At 29.9% G+C, this 27,401-nt stretch overlaps 1 protein-coding gene across 1 annotated transcript in view; it reads left to right on the top strand.

The window, feature by feature from the left end:
* LOC142333319 (diacylglycerol kinase eta) overlaps positions 1-17,175 on the top strand; it is a 123,551-nt gene extending 106,376 nt beyond the window's left edge. The window contains exons 22-26 of the mRNA XM_075380340.1: positions 6,230-6,387; positions 10,938-11,055; positions 13,839-13,934; positions 14,632-14,769; positions 16,894-17,175. Of these exons, the coding sequence (XP_075236455.1) occupies positions 6,230-6,387; positions 10,938-11,055; positions 13,839-13,934; positions 14,632-14,769; positions 16,894-17,175 (792 nt within the window). The remainder of the gene's footprint in view (positions 1-6,229; positions 6,388-10,937; positions 11,056-13,838; positions 13,935-14,631; positions 14,770-16,893) is intronic.
* Positions 17,176-27,401: the final 10,226 nt, after the last annotated feature.

Raw genomic sequence — 27,401 nt, 5'->3', positions numbered from 1 at the left:
ATCGCTGACTGTATTGCACATAATAACACATTCTTCACAGAAATGCCTTCCCTAACCATTTTTCAAACTACATAATTAAGACAAGTTTTAGACCTTAAGTTTTACACATCTAATAACAATGTTAGCTCGTATCATTATATATCATCTATTTTACAGAACATTCTAAATTTCATATTAAATTTTCCACCCAATAACTTAAAACATTTCAATCATATGAAACTTTCTGTTCTTATATTAATATCTGTAACTTCCTAATAGATGACGGAAGTTGGTGCAAATACTTGAAACAACAATAGGTATAGTTAATCTGTTCACACAATTGGTATTTACTTTCTGAATGCATCTATATTCATATTATTTTTTTGTTGATTAATTATTACTGGTTATAGTTCATATTAATATATACTTTTTAACAGGTTGATTATTGTACTAAACTAAAAAGACAATGGAAATCACATTCAGCTACAATATGGCCAGTACAATGTCTTACAGTTAAGGTTTGTTAAAATGATTAAAAGAAAAAATAGTTCATTAAGACCTCCCCCCTCCAAAAAAAGCATTGTGTTGCTATATTTATCATTAACGATGTTATGTATTATTCATACAATTACAGATGAATCCTAGTTTGGTGTTGTTTCTTTTGTTGTTGTGATTTAAAACATGTAAATTATTTTTTAATATATTTCAATGTATCTGTTTTAAATGTATAAAACTATAATATTATTGGTCTGCAATGTTGTCATTGTTATCACATTATGAGAGGATTCTGTTTTTGTTTGTATTAAGAAGAGTATTATTGTACAGACATTGTGTATTAATTAAAGAAGATGTAAGAAACCATCCTAAATTTCTTAATAAGTGGTCATTCACTTAGAAAACCATTAAAAAAAAAAATGAAATAAAACTATCAATTTTAAAATGTACTCATTAAATACAAATGTAGTACCAGCCAGCCTTACAATAAGTTCCCAATTATACAAAGGGTGGTCAAAATGTAATGCATAGCCATCATAATTTGCAAATGAAAAGAGATAGTTAAATGAAACAAATACGGCGTAAAAGTTGATTTTATTTGCTACAAAAAAATAATATATTTTAACTTATAGTCATTATTTTTCCCATCCCCCAATGTATAGTCATACATTTTTCCCATCTGTGAACCGATTTTCTCATTCTGTCAAGAAGAATGCTAGCGGCCTTTCCTTGATTCATGACCTCACTGAGTGATTCAGTTCATCTACGATGAAATGAATATCTTTAATAACCCTCTTTAATTGTGGAAAGAAGTGAAAATTGCAGGGTGTCAAATCTAGTGAGTACAGATAATTTTGAATAGATACAACTTTCAACATCAAAGTGTTTTGTGGAAGTAAGAGGAGAAGGGTTTAGTGCACAAGTTCCTTCTCTTCTCTTCTATTCTCACTACAGTCCTGTTCAGTTCAGTTTCCTGCTTTTAGTAGAGATTAGTTCCTCCTGCAATAAGCACAGTTTGATTTATTGAATAGCAGCTAGATTCCCTTTACTTCCCTACCGCTGCTTTCTATTCCCACAGCCTTGGTAGTTGTACCATGATGTCTGTAACCAAGCATTTTTGTTTTGCAGAACTATCACTGAATTGATTGTCAATCACATCACATGTCTGTAAAAAGTGTTTTAATATTTCTATGTATCTCCAGAATTATACAGCTAAATCAGCTTCCAGATAGTTAATTACAAATACGATTTGGAATTCAAGAACAGTATGAAGAGAATTTCTTTTGGTGAGGGTTGTGTTTTAAAATTTTTATTGTAGCAAAATATAGCATTGGATTATTCCACGCTTGGCTATTTTCCCTTATAGGTTCATGATAATTGATTAACCTTATAGTTTAATGATACTGTGATGGGAGACAGGCTTCGTCTGCCATCACAATATTGAAAAGGAAATCAACTCCCTTGTCATTATAATGTTTCAGAAACTGTTGATAACAATTCTTTCATTGTTGTTTGTTCTTTTCTGTAAGTTTTGCATGACACCCACCATAAACAGTTTTTACGACAGCTCATTTATCCTACTTCATATGTCTACTTGATCTTTTGATGTGCCTATCTGGATGTTAATGCATTGTTTGGTGATGTGATGATCGTTTGAATTAATTCATTTTCCTTTTGTTGCTTCTCATCAGTCACAGAAACTGATCAACTGCTAAAGTAGCTTCAATATTCACTTTACCAGCTCCTGATGCACAAATTTTATTGCCCACCTTCTCGCAATACTTCAGTCAACAGTTTCATCACGTTAAATGGCTTTTAGATGATGATGATTGTCACATTTTCTGTTGTTAAAAATTCAATCATTATACTTTGTTTTAGATGCATTGACATAGTAGGCGTACTTGGCAATGGCGGCTGACAGAAAATGATAGAACATGGTTCATTGAATTTTGGAATATTAGGGAATATTAGTAGTAGAATGAAACTACAAGATGGCAGTATCTGTTACTTCGTGTGACATTTTGTTCTCCCATTACATTCCAGTATGCATTACATTTCAGCCATCCCTTGTATATTATAACTGCGGATACAACATTTGTAATGCATGTTTATTGTAAAACTTTGTTAATACGTTAATATTTCTAGTTCTTTCTTGGTACCATTACAAAGACCTATAGATATTGGTGTTATGGTAACAATGTGTTAGATATAATAGTTAATGCCATTGAAACTACAGTTGGCTAGCCCAAATACATCAACTGGAAGCATGTCATTTATCATCCTTTGTTAGTCAAACATTTATTTTTTACCTTCTTCAGAAAAGGAGAAAAGGTTCTCAATTTGATTCATGTTTTTTTTTCGTTGTGAATTCAAATCTTACTCTTCACCAAATTGATTTTGTGATTTTGATTATTGTTTTTTTTTTTTTTTATTGAGTTCTCTGATGATCTTATTATGATTTATTTTCAGAAAAATTAAGTGAAAGGTTTTATTTTAATGAAAAATTATATATTATCTTTGTAGAGGATATGAACATATTTTATCATCGTCAGAACCTATTATTGGATTATTATGTTATATTAATTACAACCTTTTGTCATTTTGATACTTAAAATATTTTATTTTTCAGTAAAACTTTAAAAAAATTAGTTGGAGAGAAGAATGGGTGAAAATAGTAATACATATTCTCGCATTTCAGATGAGACTTAGTTCAAACTCAGTAGCAGCCATTTTATTTTGTTACTGTACTTTGCTTATCTTTATTTTAATCAAGATCCAGGTTTCTTGCTTTTTTACGTAATGTTTACTTTTGCGTGGTCAATGGCCCATGCAAAAACAAATGTTTATTTTTACAAACCTGTATTTTTATTGACATCTATATTTTTTTTATAAAAATAAAAAAGTTCAAAAAAAATTATAAAAATTAAAAAATAAAACTTTATAATTGTTTTTTTTTGTAAATTCTTCATTTTGAAATTGACAAATTATTAAGGATTAGTAAGTAAATTGTTAGTTGTTTTTAATTTGGTGCCATCTTCGGAAAGTCAAAACAAAGTTACTTTTTAATTTTCAGTGCATTTTTTAAATTTGGTTCTACTTTGTACTTATTAGATGTTAATTTCATTACTACAATACAGGATTTCTTATTTGTCACCCGTGTTCTGATGTGGTGTTGTAAATAACATTTTTAATTATATTTTACTACTTTCAGGTATTAAATAATAACAGGCGGATTAAAGTAAGAAAACGATTTTATTTGATAATCCAATTAATAAATTAATTATTCTTTAATTACAGTGAACTTCGGGTATTTCTTTTCATTATTCCATATTTTTAAAAATTTATTATATTTTTAATTTACACTGGTTAAGCTGCATATGGATTATTAGGTGTTTACTGAATTAAATTTTTACTTACAGTGAGAATTGTTACTTTATGTACAATAATTATCCCACCAAAAAAAGCTGGTTTACATTCTTGAAATGTGTTTGATAGCGTGCTTGTATTTCCTGGTTATAAATTTAAATAATGAGACAACTATTACAAATTACCAAAAAAAATTGCAAATTATAAAAAATTACATATGTAATAATTTTGTGAATTACTCTCTCTTTTGGTTCAGTTAATAGGAATATATTCTTTTTGCTTTCTTTTTTTTTTTTAAAAACTAATGTCTGAATTTCATATTCTAGAAATGCAATATTTTCTCCCAAGTTTATTATCTAAAATAATAAACTTGAATTGACTTTAGAAGATATTGAATTTTATTACTCAGATGATTCAGGGAAATCGAAAATTAGATATTCTTCTAAAAAAATTGTATTAAATAAATGTATTTATAACATTTACGTAGAAAAATCATGCTATTTATGAATACATACACAAAATTTATTTTTTTAAGATTTTGCAGGTTTTTTCTTTTTCTGTTTAGCCTCTGGAAGTGCCATCAGGTACTACTTCAGAGGATGAATGAGAATGATATGTGTGAGTGTAAATGAAGTGTAGTCTTGTACAGTCTCAGGTCAACCATTTCTGTGATGTGTGTGGTTAATTGAAACCCTACAAAAAAACACCAGTATCCACAATCTAGGATTCAAATCTATATAAAAGTAACTGCCTTTACTAGGATTTGAACCTTAGAACCCTCGATTTCAAAATCAGTGATTTGCGAAGATGTGTTCACCACTAGACCAACCTGGTGGTTTACATTTTGCAGGTTAGCTCCATCTATGTGTAGAAATTCCTGGAGTCTCATAATAAAACTCTTCACAGTTTAATGCAACATTTCAACTGGTATTTCAACAGTTCAGATCTTGGTTTTTAGTTTTCTGTCACACCAGGTCAACTGTTATACACTTTTTAAGCTCTTGCAAGAAAAATTGCTCACTGAAAAATCAGGAGACTTGGAAGGCCACAGAATGTCATCACTTCTCAAAATTATACAATTGCCAAATAATTGGCATACAGCATCCATTAATATTCATGCTGTATGTGATGTCGAACCAACGTCATCTTGTTGAAACCAAGCATGATTGTAGTTTTTGCACAGTAAAGTTTTTTAATATGGCGACATATCAATAATCTGATGTGACTATAGTCGGGAGGCCACCCTCGTTTTAAAACAAAGTAAGGCCTATTATGCCATACGATGACACTGCACGGTAACCCTGATGCTGTTTAGCGGATACTGATGTACCTGTAGGATCCTCTTGTATTCAAAAATGAAAATTTTTTTAATAAAAAAATCCATTAAGTTTGAAACTGGCTTCATTTTACACCCACAATCTGTTATAACAAAGTTATTGTCCTCATTTATATTTAAGACCATTCAGTCACAGAGTTGATGGCGGATTATGCGACCATTTGGTTTCAGTTCCTAGACTATCTGTGTCTCAGTAAGTAAGTTCTGAACAGTATTTTTCTAACACTAGAATTATGTGATTCTAAAGACGCTGCATGACAATGAATTGACTACGTGATGTTCTTATGATAGCTGCTCAAACAGTCTCGATATTATCTGGTGTCTAACAATATGAACACCACCGGGAGGTTTACTTTTCATTGCTGAACCAATTTCCTCAAAATTATATATCCATATGTTAATTGCATATACTGAGGTACAAAACTGTAGCATCCTAAATTAAACTAAGAGTGAAATTCTCATAGTCTCCAAACTCTCATTATTTTTTTAAAAAGGTTTGACAGCAAAAACACGTTGTGCACCACTTAAAGTATCCATGATAACTGAATGGAAAGATGATGTAAGCAGGCTCTTATCAGTTATTCAGTGATGACACTTGCCCAGTGCTACCAACACAAATTTCAAGATTAACGTTTCCTTGAATCATTCTGTATTATTCCAAAATAATTCCTTATTTGGTTAATGTTTTCTAATCTGAAAAGAATCATCTAATAATCTTTTTTAATCCTAAATGTCTGTCTTTGTTGTAAAAGCTTTGCAGTTTGAATCTGATGTGAAAATCTTTTTAAAACAGGAACTTGCAAATTTTTGAGTTGTAATTAGTTTTAAGTTTGTTTGTAAAATACTTTGCTTAAAAAATTTTAATTTTAAATAACTGTACATCATTTTTTTCTTACATCTGTATTTTCTATTCCTTGTTTCTGTAGCCATGTTTTCTTGATTATTCTTTATAGCTTGACAAAAAAAAATTGTTTAAATTTATTTTTCAGTACTTTAATGTAGTTTACATAATAGACCAGATTTATTCTCATTAATCATTTTTGTTTCATCAAGACATTAGAGAACTCACTAAAGGCTTGGCAAAGACAAAAACAGTTGATGAGATTACCACAGAGGTCAGCTGCAACCCCAGGAAGTAGACCTTTAGTTTACAGTGAAGAAGAAATGCAACTGCTTCAAGAATTTATTGATACTACAAATAATCTTGTGCAGTAAGTAATATAACATTTTTACCTTTTCTGGTTATTCTTATTATCTCCTGCTTCAGTATGGAGTGCGTTCATGGAAATGGTCATTTGTAGATGGGATAAAGATCTTGGAAGGTTAGGAATTCAAAAGGGCGAACAAGCCGGATACAAAAGTGAGATAGTATTAGTAGATTTTTACACAGATGGAAATGTCTATCAAGGCATTTGCATCAGTGGCATCCTGACAGAGGCCAAACTGATGACTGAAACATGTAATCAGGTAAAGAAGGTCTGGAAGATGACCTTCATTAAAGCCCATCAGGGGTAGGAATGGAGGGTTGTGGCGACCGTGATTGTCACAAAGCAGGTGTCTTCTACTATGGGGTCAGGATGTTTTTATTTGGAAAGAAATAGAGTATTGTGGCCATTAAAATTTTTGTTATATTTTATTTTTTAAATACCCTAAACACATTTTGACTAATCAATAAAAAAAAAAAAAAAAAAAAAACAGAATCTACTTGAATAAAACTGAAAGTCTACTTGTTCAAGTATTACTCCTGAATGACTTATCCATTTTTAATTAAATTCACAGATTGATGTGGTCATAGCTTTGGTTAAAACTTAGATTTTCTAACATTTCAAAATTTTCCCTGCACCAGCGGTCCTAAAATGTAGAACTAGACGTGGGGTTTGTGCTTCCGCAAACTCTGTTAGCTAGTTCAGAGGACAATGATGTAGGACATTCAAGATGTCCGGATGAGGCCTGTAGAGAAAAAACCAAAAGCAGAGTTTATAAAACATTGATGTAAATGTCTACCGAGGCATTTACATCAGTGGCATCCCAATGAGGCCTCTGGCTTATTACTAAGAGATGTAAAAAGTTAGAGGGCGAAAGACGACTCCCGTTAAAGCCCATCAGGGGGCCATGAACGGAGGGGGGGGGGGTGGCAACCGGAAGCATCACAAGGCAGGTGTCTTCCCGTATGGGGTTGGGGTGCCAGCTGTCCGGGCTTATGCTCAGACTGTAGGGTCGATGACCCTGTGGACCATTTCCTATATGTTTGTCCCCAGTACAAGGCTGAACATACCAGAGTTGTTAGGGAGCTTGAGAGAATAAACTACCTTTCTTGACCTGCGGGTCGATTCCTCCCAATGAACAGAACAACTGAGGGGGTATAAGTAGTGTAGTACCCAGGGTGGCTAGGGACTGCCTGGACAGTTGATTGGCCGGAGTTAGGCAAGTTGGCATCGAGCCACGGTTATTTAGAAACAAGTATGGTGATTATTAGTATATTTGCTTTCAGCAGGAATGACGACTGCACTGCTGAGCATACCTATATTGATAAAATATTTCTTTATTTGTCAAGCGATTACAAAGTCTCTTTTTTGTCCTCAGTCATTTGACTGGTTTGATGCAGGTCTTCAAGATTCCCTATTTAGTCCCAGTCATTTCATTTCAGTATACCCATACATCCTACATCCCTAACAATTTGTTTTACATATTCCAAAAATTACCTGCCTGCACAATTTCTCCCATCTACCTGCCCCTCCAATATCAAAGCGACTATTCCAGGGTGCTTTTATATGTGGCCTATAAGTCTGTCTCTTCTTTTAACTATATTTTTCCAAATGCTTCTTTTTTCATCAATTTGCCGCAACAGCTTTTTATTTGTCAAAGTTTCTAACAACTAAATATTATATTTCATTCCAATGAGTAATAGCCCTTTCAACATCATCTTCAAAAAATAAAGTTAATTAATTATAAAAGGATACACTAACATTGGAACAGTTGAAGTGATTTCTCTTGGAGTGCCGTGGGGTTAAATGAATATGAGCTTCATTGGTCATCAAAACCTAATTTTCTTTAATTATAAGAAATCTGATAAAAATTATTTAAGTTTTAATAGTACTGCATTAGTAAAATTGATTTCGTAGAGGGAAGTAAATAAATTTGTATAAAATCTGCTGAATTGTGGCTTCAGGCAGCTGAAATCACATAAAGTGACAATGCAAGAGCAGTTTTAAATTTATCAGTGTTATGAATTTTTAATGTGTGTTAATTGAGACCAGACTTTCATAAAAAACTGTGCTGAGCAATCACATAACTATGTTTTTGTGAAAGGATTTCATAGCAAAAGCATATTTTTTAAAATCGATGAAGCCGTTACTTGATGAAAATCCATCATAACAAAAGGAAATAAGTTTAATTTTTTTAACATTTGGTATTCATGCAATTTATATAAAAATAGAGTACCCACTTACAAACAATTGTGAGTATTAATTATACAAACGTTTCAGATTATTTCTCCATCATCATAGATTATTAATTAATTATGATTTTATAGTTGTGCATGTAATTTTTTTTCTTTTTTTAAATAGGAAATAAAACTAAAATATAAACTAAAATTATTATATTTATAACAGTTCATTGTCAAATGTTAAGTCTTGTGTTAAAAGAAAATGTCTTGCCGTAAGATGTTTACTGCTTTTATAATGTACAAATAGAATCAGTTAGTCAACTTAATAATTATTAATTATTGTATAATTTGCTTGAATAGAATATCATTATCAAATCTGATTTGTTCATTTATTAATTTATTATTATTATTCAGATATATATGAAATTTCTCTAATATACTAGTTTTATGAAAATTATTAGTGTATTCTAATATTTCAAAAAACTCATTTGGGTTGTAGTTATGTCCATTCTCTATAATGTGTCTAGCAAAGTTAGATCGTTATTTAATATTTTTATTTATGCAACTGATGTGTTCTTTAATTCTAATATAGAGAATGAACAATTTGTCATACCTATATATGTTTCAGATCACAATTTTCACATTTAAGACAATCTCAAGTATGATCTAGGAAAACAAGAATTATCTATATCTCCTTGTTTTCCTAGATCATATTTGTTATTTTATTTTATTTTTTTTAGAAGGGTCTTCATTATTTATGTATTTTATTATTGGTTGTATATGCTGTTTTTAATTTAAATGTTTTAAATATTTTATTAAATTTATTATAATTTATATTATATTCTATTTTAGCGTATTCTTCTATAATATTATTTGTTAGTTTTTTTTTGTCCTTTATATGTATTTTATTTCATATTTATAAAAATTTATATGCACAACTATAAAATTCATAATTAATTAATGATCTCCGATGATGGAGGAATAATATGAAAGCGCTAGGATAATTAATACTCACAGTTGTTGGTAAGTTAATACTCTATTTTTATATAAAAAGGAAATAAACAAATATGTTATTTGATTTTCTTAAAATTATTTAAAAAATCAAATAGCATATTTGTTTATTTTCTTTTGATATTTTTTAATGTAGTAAATCACAGTAGAAAACTAAAATCAAAAATCTGGTTGAGCAATCATAAAACTGGTTGTGTTTTTATGAAAGGATTTCATAGCAAACTACTTTTCTTCAGTCCATGAATACTTGCAAAAAAAAGCTTTATAATGAGATGTCGAATGACAGAATCCAGTCTCTCCCATTTGAACAAACCAAACCAGTTAGAATAGTATTGGAAAATCACCTGATTACTAGTGCATCTCATTCGTACATTTTAGAACTTCTTTTCGTGAACCGTTATTTGATAATCTTGCTTGACACATTTCAAACAATTCTAGATGTATTCTTTGTTTGGAAAAAATTGTATCACTGTCCACCATTTTTGTTTTTTTTTTAACTTGCTGTAAATTTAATGTCACATATTAAGTTAAGATAGATTTTTAAAATACATATATTTGTAAAAGCAGAGCACAAAATTTGTTTTCTGGAATTACATTTATGTATGTGCTAATGTGCTAATGTGTATGCATAATAGATCATCAAACACATTTTCATACTTCTTATTAGATACCTTATTTAGTTAGCTGGGACATGGTTATAGGAATCCATTGTTATATCTCCTAATGAATATTTATTCTGGGTGCTGACAGTACGGTTTTTTGAACTTGAGAATAATATACTCATAGAAGTATGTCATGTTAATAAAAGTACCTCTTTTTAGAAGTTTTAAAATCTTAACTTGTAGTCACAAATATATTTAAAATATTTTATAATATCCTGATAATTGAAAACCTAATCTTTTTGTCCAACACAGATATTGAACCAGAAATAAAAATGTTTTTAAGTTATCCGTTCATCATCTTCCTTTATAAAGAATTTTTACATATATGATTCTAAAACTTTAACAATCTTCCTCTACAATATCATAACTAAAATAAATAATATTTCAAAAGAAAATAAAAATGTTACTGATGTATAACACATATTATTAATAAGTATTAAAATGGCAACATTAATTCATTAATTAGTTTTTATGTGCTGACACTAATAAATATGTGTGATAATAATAACCGCGCAATAAAAATTATGTTATAGTACACGTAATTAAATTTTATTATTATAATTATAAATTTTATGACAAATTATCAGATTTTCTTCCTTTTTTGTATTTCTGTGTATATTTAAACATTTTTTGTGATGATGATAATACTCTAATAAGTTTTCAAAATGGCCGATCAGAAATTAACTTTTTTTTTATGTTACAGGTGTATAAAGATGTTAACAGTCCGCCACACATCTGTTAAATCTCAACTTTATAATTTTGCCATACTGTGTAGTGATAATCTTGAAAAAATTAATCCTGGTGGTAAATTTTTAAAAGGGGTAAGAGTTTTTATTTAATTTACAAATCGTATTAGTTTATTACTTTATAGAAAGTATCTTCAGATTACAATAAAAACATTATTTCTACCATTTTAAAAAGACGTATGAGTAAATTTTATAATTATTACATTATAAGTTTTATACGTGTGTTTCAAAATCATTAAATACAATAATTTCATAGAAAAGTAGAATGAGTTGTGGGAAGTACTAGTGCAGCCATAGGCAGGTGCAAGGATTGTGGTCTGGACCAGGTGTCATCAAAAAGTAAGGGTATCATTTAGATAAAAGAACTTCTTTTGAAATGAAAGATAATGAAATGATGAAATCTTATTTCATCAAATCTTTTCCAAACATTCAAAGAAGACATTCATTGTATTCAAATGACTTTGGAGACATTTACAAGCAGCTGAAGTTGACCAAGAAGCTGCAAGAAGTGTCATCATTGAAGTTTTTGAAATTGATAATTGAAATGAAATTTTCTGATTCTTTTCCATACTTGGCTTTAGCACTAAAACTCTATTTGACAATTTACACATCATCTGCTTGGTGTGAACAAATTTTTTCTAAACTTAATTTGATTAAAAGTTATCTTCATTCCATTATGAACCAGTCGAGGCTTTCAAATTTGGCAATTATCTCACTCTAGCACAAGACAGCTAATTAAATTATTTTTGATGATGATATCAATAAATTTGCTGAAATCAAAGTAGGACGGCAAAAATTATAATATTTCTAAAATCAAAGTTAAAGTGGTATTAATATGATGTTAAATATAAGCAGTTGCATATTTAATAAATTTCAAATTACTTAGAGGTTGAAAGTGAGGTTAGATCGAAATGTGTAGTTTGACTAATAAAAATTATTTCTTAAGTAATTTTAGTAATAGAGAGCTACAGTAATTGATCCTGATAACAATAATAGTGTGATATGAATTAGAGTTACAATATTTGACATTTGATAATCAAGTTTAATATGTAATAAAATATTCATTCTGCCTGTAATTTCGTTTTGGTATTGCTACTAAATTATTAAATGTTACATTTGCATTGTTTAAAACCATACCTAAAATTTATGTTTAAAATAAAGACCAAATCACTAGGTATTAATGTTAAGACAATATATGCGATCATTACTCAAATTTGAGTGTTATTTAAATTATTAGGTTTGGGGATGGGTCTGAAAAATACCAAATAACCTAGTTACACCTCTGGTGAGAAATATACTTGATGAAAATTAATTCATTTTTAGAAAAAAACATTGGAATGAGATGTTATTATAGCTCATATTAATTTTGGAAGGATTTTTAAAGCCAGAAAAGTACCTACAAGGAATTTGTAGTTCTTAATATTGCATTTGGTAATATATAGTTCAAATTTTGAGAAAAATAGTAATGAAATATCTCTATATAATGTTATACAGAATGAAGTATTTATAATTTGTATAAAAATTAGGTATAAGTGGTCAAAAGGGCTATAATAAAATTAAAAAATGATAAAAGCAAAGGTCCATCAAAAGGAGTGAGAAAATAATATGCTTGTCTCCTTTAATTTATTATATGTATGGAAAAAAGAATAAAATAAAATAGCTAATAAATATGAGGTCTCTTCAGAAGATAACTGAACTTTATTTTTTTAATCTTTTTTATTAATTTTACAGATTATTGGTCCTTGACCCCTTCAAACTACTCCTCTTTACTATTCATACACTTTTCCCAGCAGTGTTTCCACCTTGCAAAGCAGTCCTGGATAGCTTCATTTAAAATGGCCTTTAAGGTCCTTGATGAATTTGTTTTAATGTCATTAACAGTCTCAAAACGGCGTCCTTTCAACGCTGATTTTAATTTTGAAAATAAGAAAAAATCTCAAGGAGCCATGTTTGGCGAGTAGGAAGGCTGAGAAAAGACAGTCATCTGATTTTTGGCTCAAAACTGACGAATTGACAGTTGTGGTGAAGCAACCATGAGTTGTCTCACCATAACTCTGGTCTCTTTTTGTGTATTTTTTAGTTGAAAGCCTTCCTAGTTGAGGGTCATCTTCGATTGACTGATGACCACTTTTAGATTGTGAAAACTATTTGTAAGATTGCGCACGACCTAGAGCATCATCTCCATAAGTTTGTTTCAAAAGTTGAAATGTTTCTGTGTAAGTTTTCCCCAGTTTCACACAAAATTTACATTTTATCGCTGCTAACACTTTAATACATTGCACTCAAATAACAATAACACAAAAACTAAATGAGACATCAACAATCCAAAAATATGTGATTACAGAAGAGATTATGCGAAATACATTGCTGCCAACCTCTTGTCATTAAATATCTCGGTTAGTGTGTTATTAAAAGTGTTCAGTTATTTTCTGAACAGACCTTATATATATGTATGAGAATTTAATAACACACTGCACGGACTAAAATAAAAATTTCTTATCTTAGCTGCAACTATGAATTTAAAGGAATAAAGTAAATAGATTATCTCCTGGCAGAGAAATTCAAATTGAAATTAACCATGATTTAAACAAATTTCAGCAGATGAGAGTAGTATTATACCCAACCATTAGAGGTGCTAGTAGTAGTAGTAGATGTCAACTCAAATAACTGCAGTTTGTGCTGGCTTGTTTCAGTTTTAAGTTGCTGAACTGGTAAAATCATTCTTAGCATCTATATCATACATGTGTAGTTTTATCACTAAATAATCTTCTTTTTTTTATTATGGTATTTATTATTTTTTAAACTTTAACCTCTTATTCCTTGTTCTGTATATATATTTTTTTTTCATTTTTTAACAGTTGGAATTACGGCGGGAAGTTACTGAATTAGTGTCTAATGCTAGATTACTTCACGAAGAAGCATGTACTCTACTTAGAGAAAAATCTCATATTCTAGTAAGTCAATAGATTAATTTTCCATTTTTATAACTATATAAAATATCTTTACAAATGTATAAAAAATAATATTTATAAAATGGTGATGCTAATAAATTTATTACCCAATAATCAGTTGAAAATAAAACAAAGGGTATTAACTATATTTTTTTTATTTTTTGAATGAAAGTCATTTAAATAAATTAGAATCACAAAAAAGAAAGATGTGCTTGTTTTTTTAAGTGTAGCATTTTCAGAATAGTGAATTTAAAAAAAAATTATAATGACTTCTATAATTATAATGAGTGTGGTTAATTGAAACCCAACCACCAAAGAACACCGGTATCCATGATCTAGTATTCAAATCTGTATAAAAATAACTGATTTACTAAGACTTGAATGTTGGAACTCTTGACTTCCAAATCAGCCGATTTGGGAGAAGGATGCGTTCACCACTAGACCAACCCGGTGGGTTTAATACTTATGTAGTACAACAAAGTTGCAAAACTCTCCTTTAAGCTTAGTGATGGCACATAATATTTTACGCATTGAGTAAAATGCACCGCTCTATAGGCAGTTGATGGCACTTAAATTTTTCTATAAAAACTGCTCATTATATAACAAGTTATTATGATTGTTATATGGTATCAAATGTTTTTAATTTAGTAAATTAAGAATTTGTTTTTATAATTTCTTCTTTTTTTTTTTTTTTGTGTAGAGACTGACAGAAGAATTAGCTGCACAGTTGGGAACAGCATTGAATAATATGGAAGCTGAATTTCGTAAATGTCAGATAGTAATTACTCCTGATACTGGTGAAACACTTGTTTATCATAATCTCCCACCACCTGATGAGGTAATTAATAGTTTTCTATTTTTTACTAATTTAGTAATAAATTATTGTATCGACTGTTCTTATTTTACTTAAATCATCTAATATGTAATGCCTTATAATATTATGACATTAAACGCGATATATAAATAAGACTTTTATGATAAAAAATGAAATTTTTATTGTTTTATGAAAATGGATATTGAACTATAAGAACTTTTCAACCGGTACTTCAACTTCACTTGATTAGGTATTATACAACATTGTTTGTCTAATAAATGTTGATTATTAGCTGTATTAAATATTGATGTTTTCTGTAAATTAAAAATAATGGTGTTCTCATATTACTACAGCTAAATCTCTCTCATCTGATAAGCTTATAACTTTAGGGGTTGTTGATTATTAAAAAATCTGATTTATTCTAAGTAATGAATCAGAAATTTTTAATAAACATGGAGACAGAATTATTTAACTTTCTTTTATATATTGTTATAATATCTAGTACTCCTGTATTTTAACCTCGCTTTTAGAAATGTATGTTTTGTTGGGAACCTTCTCCAACAGAACTTTTTCATGTTATGTACCTTGCTCATGAGCAGCATTTACAAATTACATGAACTCAGAAAAAAGAGACAAGTCTGCTGACAATTTCCTTCCATCATTGCTAAATAGTTAATGTGAAAAATTTTGTTTTAATTTTTTTATAGACAACCACCTCACTAGTTACAAAACCATCCTTTTTAATTATTCTCTGAATATATTGGCTTGTGAAACAACTTTCCTTTTCCAATATCGCCTGAAATATTCTTAGATGAAGAAATTATAGTGACATTTACAAGTCGGTGTAACGATGCAAAGACTGGATTATTTTCCCTATCTACTTGTATGTCCTAACCCATCCTTATCAGAGTATTAAATTCTGAAATGCCTGGATTATCATTTTCTTCTTAAAATTACATTGCAGAAAGTTAAGGATTCAGGAGAAGAAACATTATTAACAGTTTTAGTTGATTTAGACAAACATTTTTTATTATACTGTAGCCAAACAATGTAATATTATTTAAGTTAAAGTCTGAAGGTAGTGGAACAAAAAGAATTTTGAGATATGCATCCCAGAAGAAAATATTCCATGTGAGCCAAATAATAAATGATTAATGGAACTAATACCGCTGAAGGTTTTTTTTAATACAGTTTATTAATTTGCTAAAGAGAAGTCGTTGTAAATTTGATGGGATTTAAGATTTGTTATTATTAAGTTATTCTTATAATCTTAAGGAAGGAAATGTAAAAATAAACTGTAAAAAGTTAATCCCTAGTAAAGATTTAACTAATTTTTTACAAAGATTGTCGAAAATTTTTGTGATCCTTAATACTTTTTGTTATAAATTTTTTTATCTAAAATTTATCCGATTTAGAAATGCTTTATTGACAAATTGTATTCTAGCAGTCACTCTTAAGTTGGTTGTAACTTTTCTTTTCCTCACCCTTCTTCTCTTATCTTTATTTTTTCTTCCTTGTATAAATGCAATAGGTGGTTGGTCTGGAATATTTCTTGTTTCTTAACCAGGAAATCATACATAAAGCCAAACTAATAACTGAAGTCTCTGATGAATGAAGCTGTTTCATTAAAATTTCAAATTTTATTTTTTAAATAATTTTAGGGCTTAAGCTTATATAAATTAAAATCTAAAAAAATTGTTTCACTTGATGCTTGCCTCAATGGATAAAAGTCTAACTGGTTTTGCACCTTTTAACTAATATCAGTGCCCATCTATTAGCAGTATATTTTTAAAAAAAACTTGTTTAATCTTATAACAGTGATTAAGAGCAAATAAATAAATATTAAATAATATAAATCATTTGATATTCATTGTAACAATTTTACACCTTTGACACACATTGTTTCCTGGAAGAGAGAATTATGCTCCTCCCCATTTTAGTTTTCACGATTTGTAAAAAAAAAATTATTTGGTGTATAAACGGATAACATACTTTTAACACAGTATAATTATCTTAAAATTCTGAGCACTGCCATTTACTGAACCACAACAATTGAAGTATTCCTATAAAACGGGCTGCCTAATGTAGATTTACATATTCTTTTTAAACATTTGTTTATAGCCATTTTATGTATTTTTCCTGTTTCAGGAACGCAAAGCTCGTAGTAAAGGACACTTTTGGTTAAAATTCAAACGTGACAAAAGCGTTAGCGGTGGTGGTGCTTCAGAAGTAGCATCATGGGGTGTACAAGAAGTGGTAGAATGGCTTGATTCGTTGCAATTAAATGAATATGCGGAGGCTTTCAAACAGCATGATATTCGTGGCAGGGAGTTGTTAACATTAAATAGACGTGATATAAGAGATTTAGGTGTCACTAAAGTCGGCCATATTAAACGTATCTTACAAGCTGTTAAGGATTTGGGCATGTGATCCAAAAGCATCTAACCAGGTATTTTTGTACGCATTTTTATGTTTATTTAAGTTTTAGTTATTCTCTGAACTTCATTCTGTAAACAAAATATTCTGTTAACTCTTTTGGATATGTTAGTTGTAGGTAGCGTAGAGGACTTACCTGTAAACTGGGATTTTTAAAATTATTTTTTTTAAATGAGGTGTTATTATGCTGGAACAAAGTACTGTTTTGTTATAAATGCACTGCAGCACCACGTTTTTCACCGTTTCACGCTTGCACACTGAGTAACTACATCTATTGGCTTGTTACAGATGGCATTGTGTAACTGATAATCTTTTTGTGTAGTTTCCTGTGCATGTCTAAAATGTCTATGATTATAGACAGTGCCGCAGATTGTAAAATATGTGCTGTAATTCATTTCTTAAATGCAAGAGGTATGAAAGCAGCCAAAATTCATCAACAGATTAGTGAAGTGTACAGGGATAACACTATATCCAATGGAATGGTTGGAAAACGGGTAAGGGCATTTAAAGAGGGCTGAAAAAACAAAACAGAGTGGACAGCCCTTGCTCTCATTAATGATAATCTGGTGCAGAGAGTTAATGGAAAAGTCTGCATGAATAGACAGTTTAAAAATTCTTTATTATGTAATGAATTTTCTTTAATCACAAAGTATTCTCTATGAAATCATGACTGTACGCTTGCTTAAATTACCAGAAGTTGTGCCCATGCTGGATACCAAAAATGCTGTATTTTTGGTATCCAGAATCAACATTTAGCTTCTGCTTTGATTTTTCTCACAAGATGCAGTATTAAAGGCAATCCATTTTTAAGCCAAATTGTTAATGATTACAAGACATAGACGTCTCACATTACACTGAAATCAAAATGATAGTCAGTGGAATGGATACACTCCACTTCTCTTAAGAAAGTGAAGTTCAAGCAAACAATGTCAGCCCAGAAAAACCATATGCACTGTGTTTTGAGATAGATGGGGCCTTCAAAACAGGAGGCTTGGCAAGCTCAGTACAGGAATTGTGTTGCTTCATGACTGCTTGACCGTATGCAGCTCATTGCATCCAAGATCTCGTCGTGTCATTTGGCCAAGAACAAATTCATCACCCATCATATAGTCCTGACCTGGCACCAAGTGGCTTTTATTATTTTTCCTGCATTTATTGTTCCTGTATTTAAAGCAGCACCTCGGTGGTCAGTGCCATGATAACAATGTTGATGTCAAAACAGCTGTTCAGCAGTGGTTATTTTCTTATGAAGCAAATTTCTATGACGGTGAAATTCAGAAGTTGATCACACAATATAACAAGTGCCTTAATGTAGGTAGAAATTATATAGAATTATAGATTAAGATCCAGACTTTCAGGTGAATATAACTTTTTTCAAAAATATTTGCTTGTTATTTTTTATATCAAAACGGGGTACGTACTTAAAAAAAACATGCCTTGTACTTTTTCTTCAGTTGACATATTAAAATAACTTACCTGTTCTGAAAACCACCTTTGCCTCAGATTGAACTATATCTCTATAACAAGTTGTTGGTAGAAATCCAAGTGAAGTACAGTTTGCCTGCATGTAATCCAGATGACTTAAGTTAATTTTATAATATTTCATATTTTTATTCAAGTTAAAAATTCATATCTCCTGTATAATACATTCATAGTTGTTTCTTCTTCCAGAATGCAAATCCTTACTGTCTTGCCTTAAGTTAGTTATCTCTTTGAAAGCGTTTTGATTACATATTTTACCTACCTGGATGGACCACTGAATGTGAAATAGGAAGAGAAAAGATTATGGAGGCAATAGAAGTTTGTTATTTGGGAAGTAGAATTACTAAAGATGGATGAAGCAGGAGCGATATAAAATGCTGAATAGCACAGGCGATCGAGCCTTCAGTAAGAAATATAATTCATTTACATCAAAAATTAATTTAAACGTCAGGAAAACATATACTTTCATATGAAACTTTCAAATACTTTCATATGAAAGTGAAACTTGGATGATTGGAGTACCTGAAAAGAGAAGACTTTTCAAATGCGGTGGTGTAGGAGAATGTTAAAAGTTAGATGGGTGGATGAAGTGACAAATTAAGAGGTGTTGCGGCAAATCGATGAAGAAAGAAGCATTTGGAAAAATATAGTTAAAAGAAGAGACAGACTACATATTAAGGCATCATGTACTAGTCGCTTTAATATTGGAAAGACAGGTAGAAAAAAAAATTGTGCAGGCAGGCAACTTTTGGAATATGTAAAACAAATTGTTAGGGCTGTAGGATGTAGGGGTTATACCAAAATGAAACAATGAGCCTTAAATTGGGAATCTTAGAGAGCTGCATCAAACCAGTCAAATGACTGAAGACAAAAAACCTCTTTAAAGTTTGCATTCACCATCTTTAGCCACAGCATTCACCAGAAGTTATTCATTAAAAGGTTTGGAAGAAGTAACTTCTTGAGTTTTACAAGTGGGGCATTTGAAACTTGGTTCAAAAGAAGTTCTCTTTGACCAGCCTTTTTTTTATATAAAGGTATTGATTGTTGTGTTGTTCTACTCTCCTGTAAACATAAAAAAACAATAATATTTTTTAAGTCAACCTTTAAGACCCAACAACATATCTATGATATTCAGCCACTAACTTGCCAATTGATACTGAACAACAAACCGGTATAAATTGTTTCTTAACCCATTTTTAATAAAAGTACTCTTAGACTATTTTTAGATGAATCAATAAAAAGATACCAACCATTTTGTAGATTTTTTTATTTATTTGTAGAGCAGTCATTAATCCATTGATGTCAAAACATATTAAAAAAGTTTCATTTCTATAAAACCTTGAAAAAGCAGCATTTCTTTTTCTGAAAATTATAATGCTTATTCCATCTGTCAAACTAGACTTCAATCTAAAACCAAGAAGTTCAGCTATTATTAAACCCAAGTCAAGCACAAAATTTGTTTGATTTATAAGATTGAGTTCATTGAATATTTGAGGATAAAAGCAGGCTCACAAGTATTCAGAAAGATTATCGTTGCTGTCAGTAAGGTCTGAAATGCTGATATCATCATGATGATTATATAGGCTCATACCATACCACACAGACAGAAAATGTGATGAAGCTACTGTTGCTTTCAATTACTGATCTAGTCAATTACAGCTTAAACAAAGAACACACATGACATGGCCAATTTTTATCTTGATCTACAATTTTATAACCAATTCAAAAAATAGGTTTCTTCAGTTATTTTTCTATATATCTATCTATCTATCTTTGATTGTAATATAAAATTTTCACAAACACAGCAAAACTTACCAGATGAATTTGTTACAAAATTTGTGATGAAAACTTAACGTTTTGGAAGTAAACTGCACTTAATAAGCCATAGTTCCAGTGAACAAAGATTATCTCTTACTGTAACACTAGACAACATTCTAGTACCCCCACCACTAACATGCAGAGTTATCAACTGCAATTTAGTGAAAATACTAAATTATGATAGAACATGACAGTTAATTATGCGGTAACATAAAAATGTACATTCTGGAACTTTTTTGGTTATTGATACGAGGATTATTTTTTTCAAGGTCCAATCAGTCACGAAATTAAAACCACAGTAAAAATAAAAAATTTTTTATCTGTAGCAAGTACTTACATAGTTACGCTATTTCTCTACTTAGTCACCACTCCGATTTACATTTGTCATAGCGTGGTACCAACTTTCCAATACCCTCGCCATAGAATGAAGCCGCCTGTGTTTTCAGCCATGTTTCATGCTGGTCTGCAGCTCGATGTCTGTGCCAAACTGTTGTCCTCCTAGCCAGCGTTTCATGCGAGCAAAGAGGTGAAAATCGGATGGAGCCAAGTCCGGGCTGTATGGTGGGTGATCAAACACTTCCCAACGAAAACGCTGCAGGAGCTTCTTTGTTACAGCTGCAGTGTGTGGCCGAGCATTGTCATGGAGAAAGATAATGCCTGATGACAATATTCCTCTCCGCTTATTCTGAATCGCCCTTCATAGACGTTGAAGAGCCACACAGTATGAGGCTGCTGTGATGGTCGTGCCACGTTCCATGAATTCCACCAAGAGAACCCCGTTCCAGTCCCAGAACACAGTAGCCATATGCTTTCTGTTGGAGAAGGTTCGCTTGAACTTCTTTGGTTTACTGGGAGAATGAGAATGCATCCGCTGTTTGGATTGTTTTTTTGTTTCTTCAGTTTCGAAATGGACCCGTGTCTCATCCCCAGTGACAATTTTGTTCAAAAAATCTTCTCCTTCATTGTGATAGCGCTGGAGAAACATTAGGGAGGCGTCCATTCTCATTGTTTCGTGATGGTCGGACAGCATCTTGGAAACCCATCTCGCACACAGTTTGCGGTACTGAAGTCTCTCACTCACAACGGTGTAGAGAGCTGACCTTGAAATTTCAGGAAACTAATCACTCAATACAGAAATTGTGAACCGACGATTTTCTCGAATCGCCTCATCCACTCACTCAATGAGATCATCGGTTGACACTCGCTTCCTTCCCTGACCACCTGCATCATGAACATCTGTACGTCCTGCTTTAAAGCTCCTGCACCATTGTCGCACTTTGCTGTCACTCATTGAAGTTTCACCGTACACATTACTTATTCATCGATGAATTTCAGTTGCATTACACTCCTCAGCCTGAAGAAATCAAATTACCACACGCACTTCACACTTGGTGGTAGATGCTATAGTTGCAGACATGTTTACGCGCTAGCTGCGTGTTCAGAACTAAATGAAGTGACGTGGCATGATTGAAGGCCATACTAGAGACGCTGCGAAACACATATGCGCAAAGGTTCATCCAATTTTTGCTCTGGTTTTTATTTCGCAACCGATCGGACCTTGAAAAAAATAACCGTGTATTTAAATTATAAGCACAACGATAAGTTGATCCATGTTACTGATTCATGGTTGACCAGTATTATTTATGCTTATATTATTTATAAACGTTGAACAAATTAGCAAATATGTCACAGTTTATTTCTTTATTTATCAATAAAATTTATTGTCAAAATAACATTTTTCTGAGAAAAAAATCTTTTAATTTTATTTTTAATAAATCGGTGGTAAGATCTTTCAAATAGGTCAATATTTTATTGAAAACGAATGTAGAAGTAAATAAGGCTCTTTCACCAAAATAAATGAAAACATTCCTGATGTTTGTTTTCTTAGCGATAGATATTATTACTTTTCAAGAATAATGACTTTCTTTCATTCTGTATTGTGATGGTTATTTCACCATTAACACCTGAATTGCAGCAGTAGCAAATTCAAGAATAACTGTCAAACCATGTATAATTTGAAATAATTTATTTGTAGAGTTACTTATTTTTTTTTTTCAGGGCAACTATTAACCAATTATTGAAAATACAAATCGACAATCAATTTTTTAGACTGCAAAGAACCATACACCTTAAAATATGGCGATAGACATTGGTGCCTCATCATCGTCTTCATCATTATTGTCTTCAATCTCATTCTTGTTATCATCATAAATCATTACTCATCACCAAAACTATCGCCGTTGTCCTGGTAATGATAAACTTTCACTTATACATGAACGAATGAATGAAAAATTTAGGGAATCCTTGATTTAATAATTCTAATTCTAAACTAACTTGTATACATAAAATAATATACGTATTATTGTTGTTGTTTGTTTGTTTCTTTTTTTTTGTTATTTATTTTTTAAACTGTTGTTTATTTATTTATTGTTATGTAATGTTACCCTTTTGTAATGTTACCTATTTATTAATCGTAATAATTATAACTACATTTATAATTATAATCTGTTAGATTGTAATGACCTTGATCTCTTAGTCTGTGATCTGAAAAAAGCTATTTTATAATGTTATATTATGATTAATTATAGTAACTAATGTTAACTACTACAGCGTGTTTGATTGTGGTTTAGGATTATGCATTTGTTTCATATTGTGTGTCTGTATTTTATTATATTAAACAATTATACCTACTACCTAAATCTAACCTTATCTAGTAATTAAATATTATAAAAAAGTAAAATTTAAAAATGAATAAAGAGCATAAAGGATGCCAACTTTTACCTGTTTTATAATTTTTAAATCAACTTGAATAATTTTTAAACTTTTTCTTAATTAACTTTTTTTTTGCAGTAATGTTGACAAGTATGTCAAGTCTGTTCAAGAAGTAATTGATGTTAAATAATTAAAAAAGAAACTCTTGCGCATCCATTTATAGTTTTTATATACTTCAAAGCATGATCTCATCATAATTCAATATAATTAGCCCCTAGTTTTTCACATCGTTCAAAATTTATCTGAGATGTTTTTTTTAATGGTAATAAGTTGACCATTCATATTGTCCTTTCAACCCTCAAATTGCTGTTAAAATGATCTGAAGAATTCCTGTTCTTTATGTCAAGCACCTTTTGTGATTCATAGAGGATGTTCTGTCAAGAACAGCTTTAGACAGTCTTTCAGCTTTAGAAATTTCACGAGGAAGAGAGACAGGAAGGAAGTCACAAGTAACAATTGTTGTGAATACAAGGTGCAGAGTAATAAAAGTGTTTTTAGTTAAAAATGTATTTTTTATAAGCATCATCTTCACCCAATAATCCACCCGTCACTGTTCTAGTCATTTTGTACCAAATAGCTTTATTCAGAATCCTCAGAGTATTAAGAGTTTGATCATCAAGAACACTGCCTAATTTTGTTCGTATTTTTGGGAGACATGTTTGTGGAGTGACCTCTCTTCATCATCCAGTGGTGTTCAGGCCTTCTTGGAGCATGTGCTATTTAAATACATTGCCTGGCTCATTGTTTAACTGCCATATGTCTGTCCATTTAACGGATTGTTTCAAATGTCTCTGTCATAGATATTACAAATTTGGAATTTGATGTTCTACCTTACAGTTTATAATGAAATTGTTAATCCTTCTATATATGCAGTCACAAAAAATGTAAAGGAGATTTCAATGTATATTACTCACCACGGTGACTGCTCATAGCTGCTGTTGTAATATGTATATGTTTTACAATTCTAGTCTTGAAATTCTGTTATTCATCATAATAATTGAAACTGTTTAATACATAATGTATAATATCTGAATAATTACCCATTAAGATTGTAATGGGTAACTAAATCAGCCTCTTGACTCCGACTGCTTCCTAGGAAAAAAATAAGGTCAGATACTTTTTGAACAGACTGTACTATTTTATTTCCTGTTACTGTTCATTATATTTTTTTCCTATTTGGTATAATAAATAGTGTTTTATGATTACTTTTTAAAATAATAATAATAATTATTAATATTATTGTAGACAATTTCTTATTACTTGCATTTGTGAATTGTATCCACTCTCTAGATTTCCTTCTAATACTCATATACTGAACTTTTATTTTAAATAATTTCCTGACAGCTTGAAAAAAAAACTTATTTTATAATGCAAATAAGTAAGTAGAGGTTTATTTAGATTTTTATTTTTAATAGTTAATTTTCTAGTCATACTAGATATCATCAATATATACCCAAAATAATTAATTTATTATCCTTTAATTTGTTACAAATATAATTATTTTACTATATATATGTAAGATATACATCTACATGTATAATGTCACTGGACCAAAAATATAAATAATTAATAAAAATAAATATTTATTCTTAATAAAATGCTTTTTCTAATAATAATTCATTATGTTTTTAACTGTAAACTTATTACTATTTAGGTCTGTACATTGGTTATTATTGTTAACCAATTAGTATTTTGTCTATTGTTTTGTAAGATTTTTCTTTAGTTATAACTAGAAATAAATATATTATATAAAGCAATTAATCAGTTATTGGCAATAATTGTAAAAGTTTAATTTTATATATACATATATATATATTATATATATATATTACATTAAATTTTTATAACATGGCACCATTGGTATTTTATATATAATATATAAATAATGATAGTTCAGCTTGCCAACAATTATAAAATGTTTAAATATATTCTAGCGTTTTCAGACCTTCATCCATCCTCAGGAATATTTATATGATTAAGTATAAAATTTACAAATATTCACTTAAAGTAGTAAAAAAACAGAATGAAATGAAGTAAATAAAATAAATCAAAATTTTTATATATACACATGTAACAATTGATTGTCATTTGTATTAAAAGTATAGTAAGTCATATGTAATGTATAAGCATGTCCTGCCAGTAAAAAAATTTCAATTGTTATGGTAATTTGAAATGAAAACAGTTATGCCAACCTAATAATCATTAATTATTGTTTATAATTTGTTTAAATAAATGTAAAATTTCTCTAAAATATTAGTTTTATAAAAATCATTAGTATATTCCAATACATCAATAAAATTATTTGGATTATAATTATGCTTGTATTCCAAAATATGTTCAGCGAAATTAGAACGGTCTTTATTTTCACCAAACTAAAAAATAAAATAAAACTAACAAATAATATTACTGAAAAGAATATGTTAAAATTAAATATAATATAAATTATAGAAAATTTAATAAAACATTTAAATCGGTTAAATTAAAAACAGCATGTGTAACCAATAAAATAATAAATTATATAAATAATAAAGATCCTTCCAAAACATTAAAATATAATAAATATAATTTTGATAAACATGGAGTATATAGCTTAAAATGCGAAAACTGTGATTTAAAATGTAATGATATGACTAAATCAATTATTTTCAGTTAGAATCAAAGAACATATTAACTGTATAAATAAAGAAAATAAAGACAAAGACCGTTCTAATTTTGCTAAACATATTTCCGAATACTTACATAATTATAATCCAAATAATTTTTTTGATGTTTTGGAATTTACTAATAATTTTTATAAAAGTAATATTTTAGAGAAATTTTATATTTATGTAAATAATAACAAACTAAATTCGAGAACGACATTGTATTTAAACAAATTATAAACTTAATGATTTAGGTTGGCCTAACTGTTTTCATTTCAAATTACCATAACAATTGAGATTTTTTTACTGACGGAACATGTTTTTACTTTAATGTATGACTTACTATATTTTTAATACAAATATTGTGTGTGTGTATATATATAAATTTTGGTTTATTTCATTTTATTCTTTTTTTTACTATTTTAAGTGAATATTTGTAAATTTTAAACTTAATCATATGGATATTCCTGAGATGGATAAAGGTCCAAAAGCACTAGAATATATTTAAACATTTTATAATTGTTATTAAGGTGAACGTTCATTATATATACTTTCTTTTTTCATTTAAATGACTTCAAGGTATCAGACTGAACAAACAACGAGAAAACTATATCACAATTTGATTTCAATTGTTTCAATGGCACTGGATACTGGGCCTTTTATGTCTATTCATTTTTTTTTTTTAATCTTAATTCAGTCTTAACAATTTCTTAATGGTTATTTTTTAGCAAAAGGGCAAGTAGAGACAGTATTCCTAACTTTAATTCTAAATTTCCTAGTTCTAGCAATGACTAATTTATAAATTTTTATCCACATTCAGTAAATCGCATTGAGTTCTGTAGTCTTGAGATACAAAAAAATAAAATAAAACATAGAAATCCATTTAAAAGGCAAAATAATCCTGAAAACTGTGAAGTCTAAAAAAAGATCTCGCATGATAATCATGCATCCCTGATAGCACCAAACCTAACATATGCAGCATTCAGCTGCTACATTGGTTTTCTTAAGTCTATCCTATGAATAAGATGTGTGTTGTAGATAAGATCTAGTGATGTTCATCCACTGAGATTTCCAGTTTTAAAATTTAAAACAAAGTCCAGTACATATTCCAGTTAACTTATTACATAAGTCAAATCCATTCTGCTCGTGATCCACAGCCACAGGGACCTGGAAAAATCTGTGATCTACGTAACATGGAAACCATGTCTAAGCTGAATAAAGGTGTAAGACCATTTTCACTTAGTCTTGTTGGGAAATTAGATAGTTGAGACAGAACAGTACTTGCCATAGGTTTAAAGAACAGTCTAAACGATAAGCGTCTCCACTCTGTCCTCGTGCAAACCTAAATTAGCTGACAGTGGAGTGTTTCAATATCTCAATGTTACTGGTAATTATTAGCTACTCATAATAGTAGCCCAGCAGTATACTCCATCAATTCATGATCAAAGCCATTCTCCCTTGAGAACAGAAACAGGTTTCTTTTTTAAACTCTTGAATGAAGTCTCT

This window comes from Lycorma delicatula, chromosome 12, assembly GCF_047948215.1.
Source record: "Lycorma delicatula isolate Av1 chromosome 12, ASM4794821v1, whole genome shotgun sequence".
Taxonomy (NCBI): Eukaryota; Metazoa; Arthropoda; class Insecta; order Hemiptera; family Fulgoridae; genus Lycorma; species Lycorma delicatula.
The sequence above is the reverse complement of the archived record's forward strand: the minus strand, read 5'-3'. Positions and strand labels throughout refer to the sequence as shown.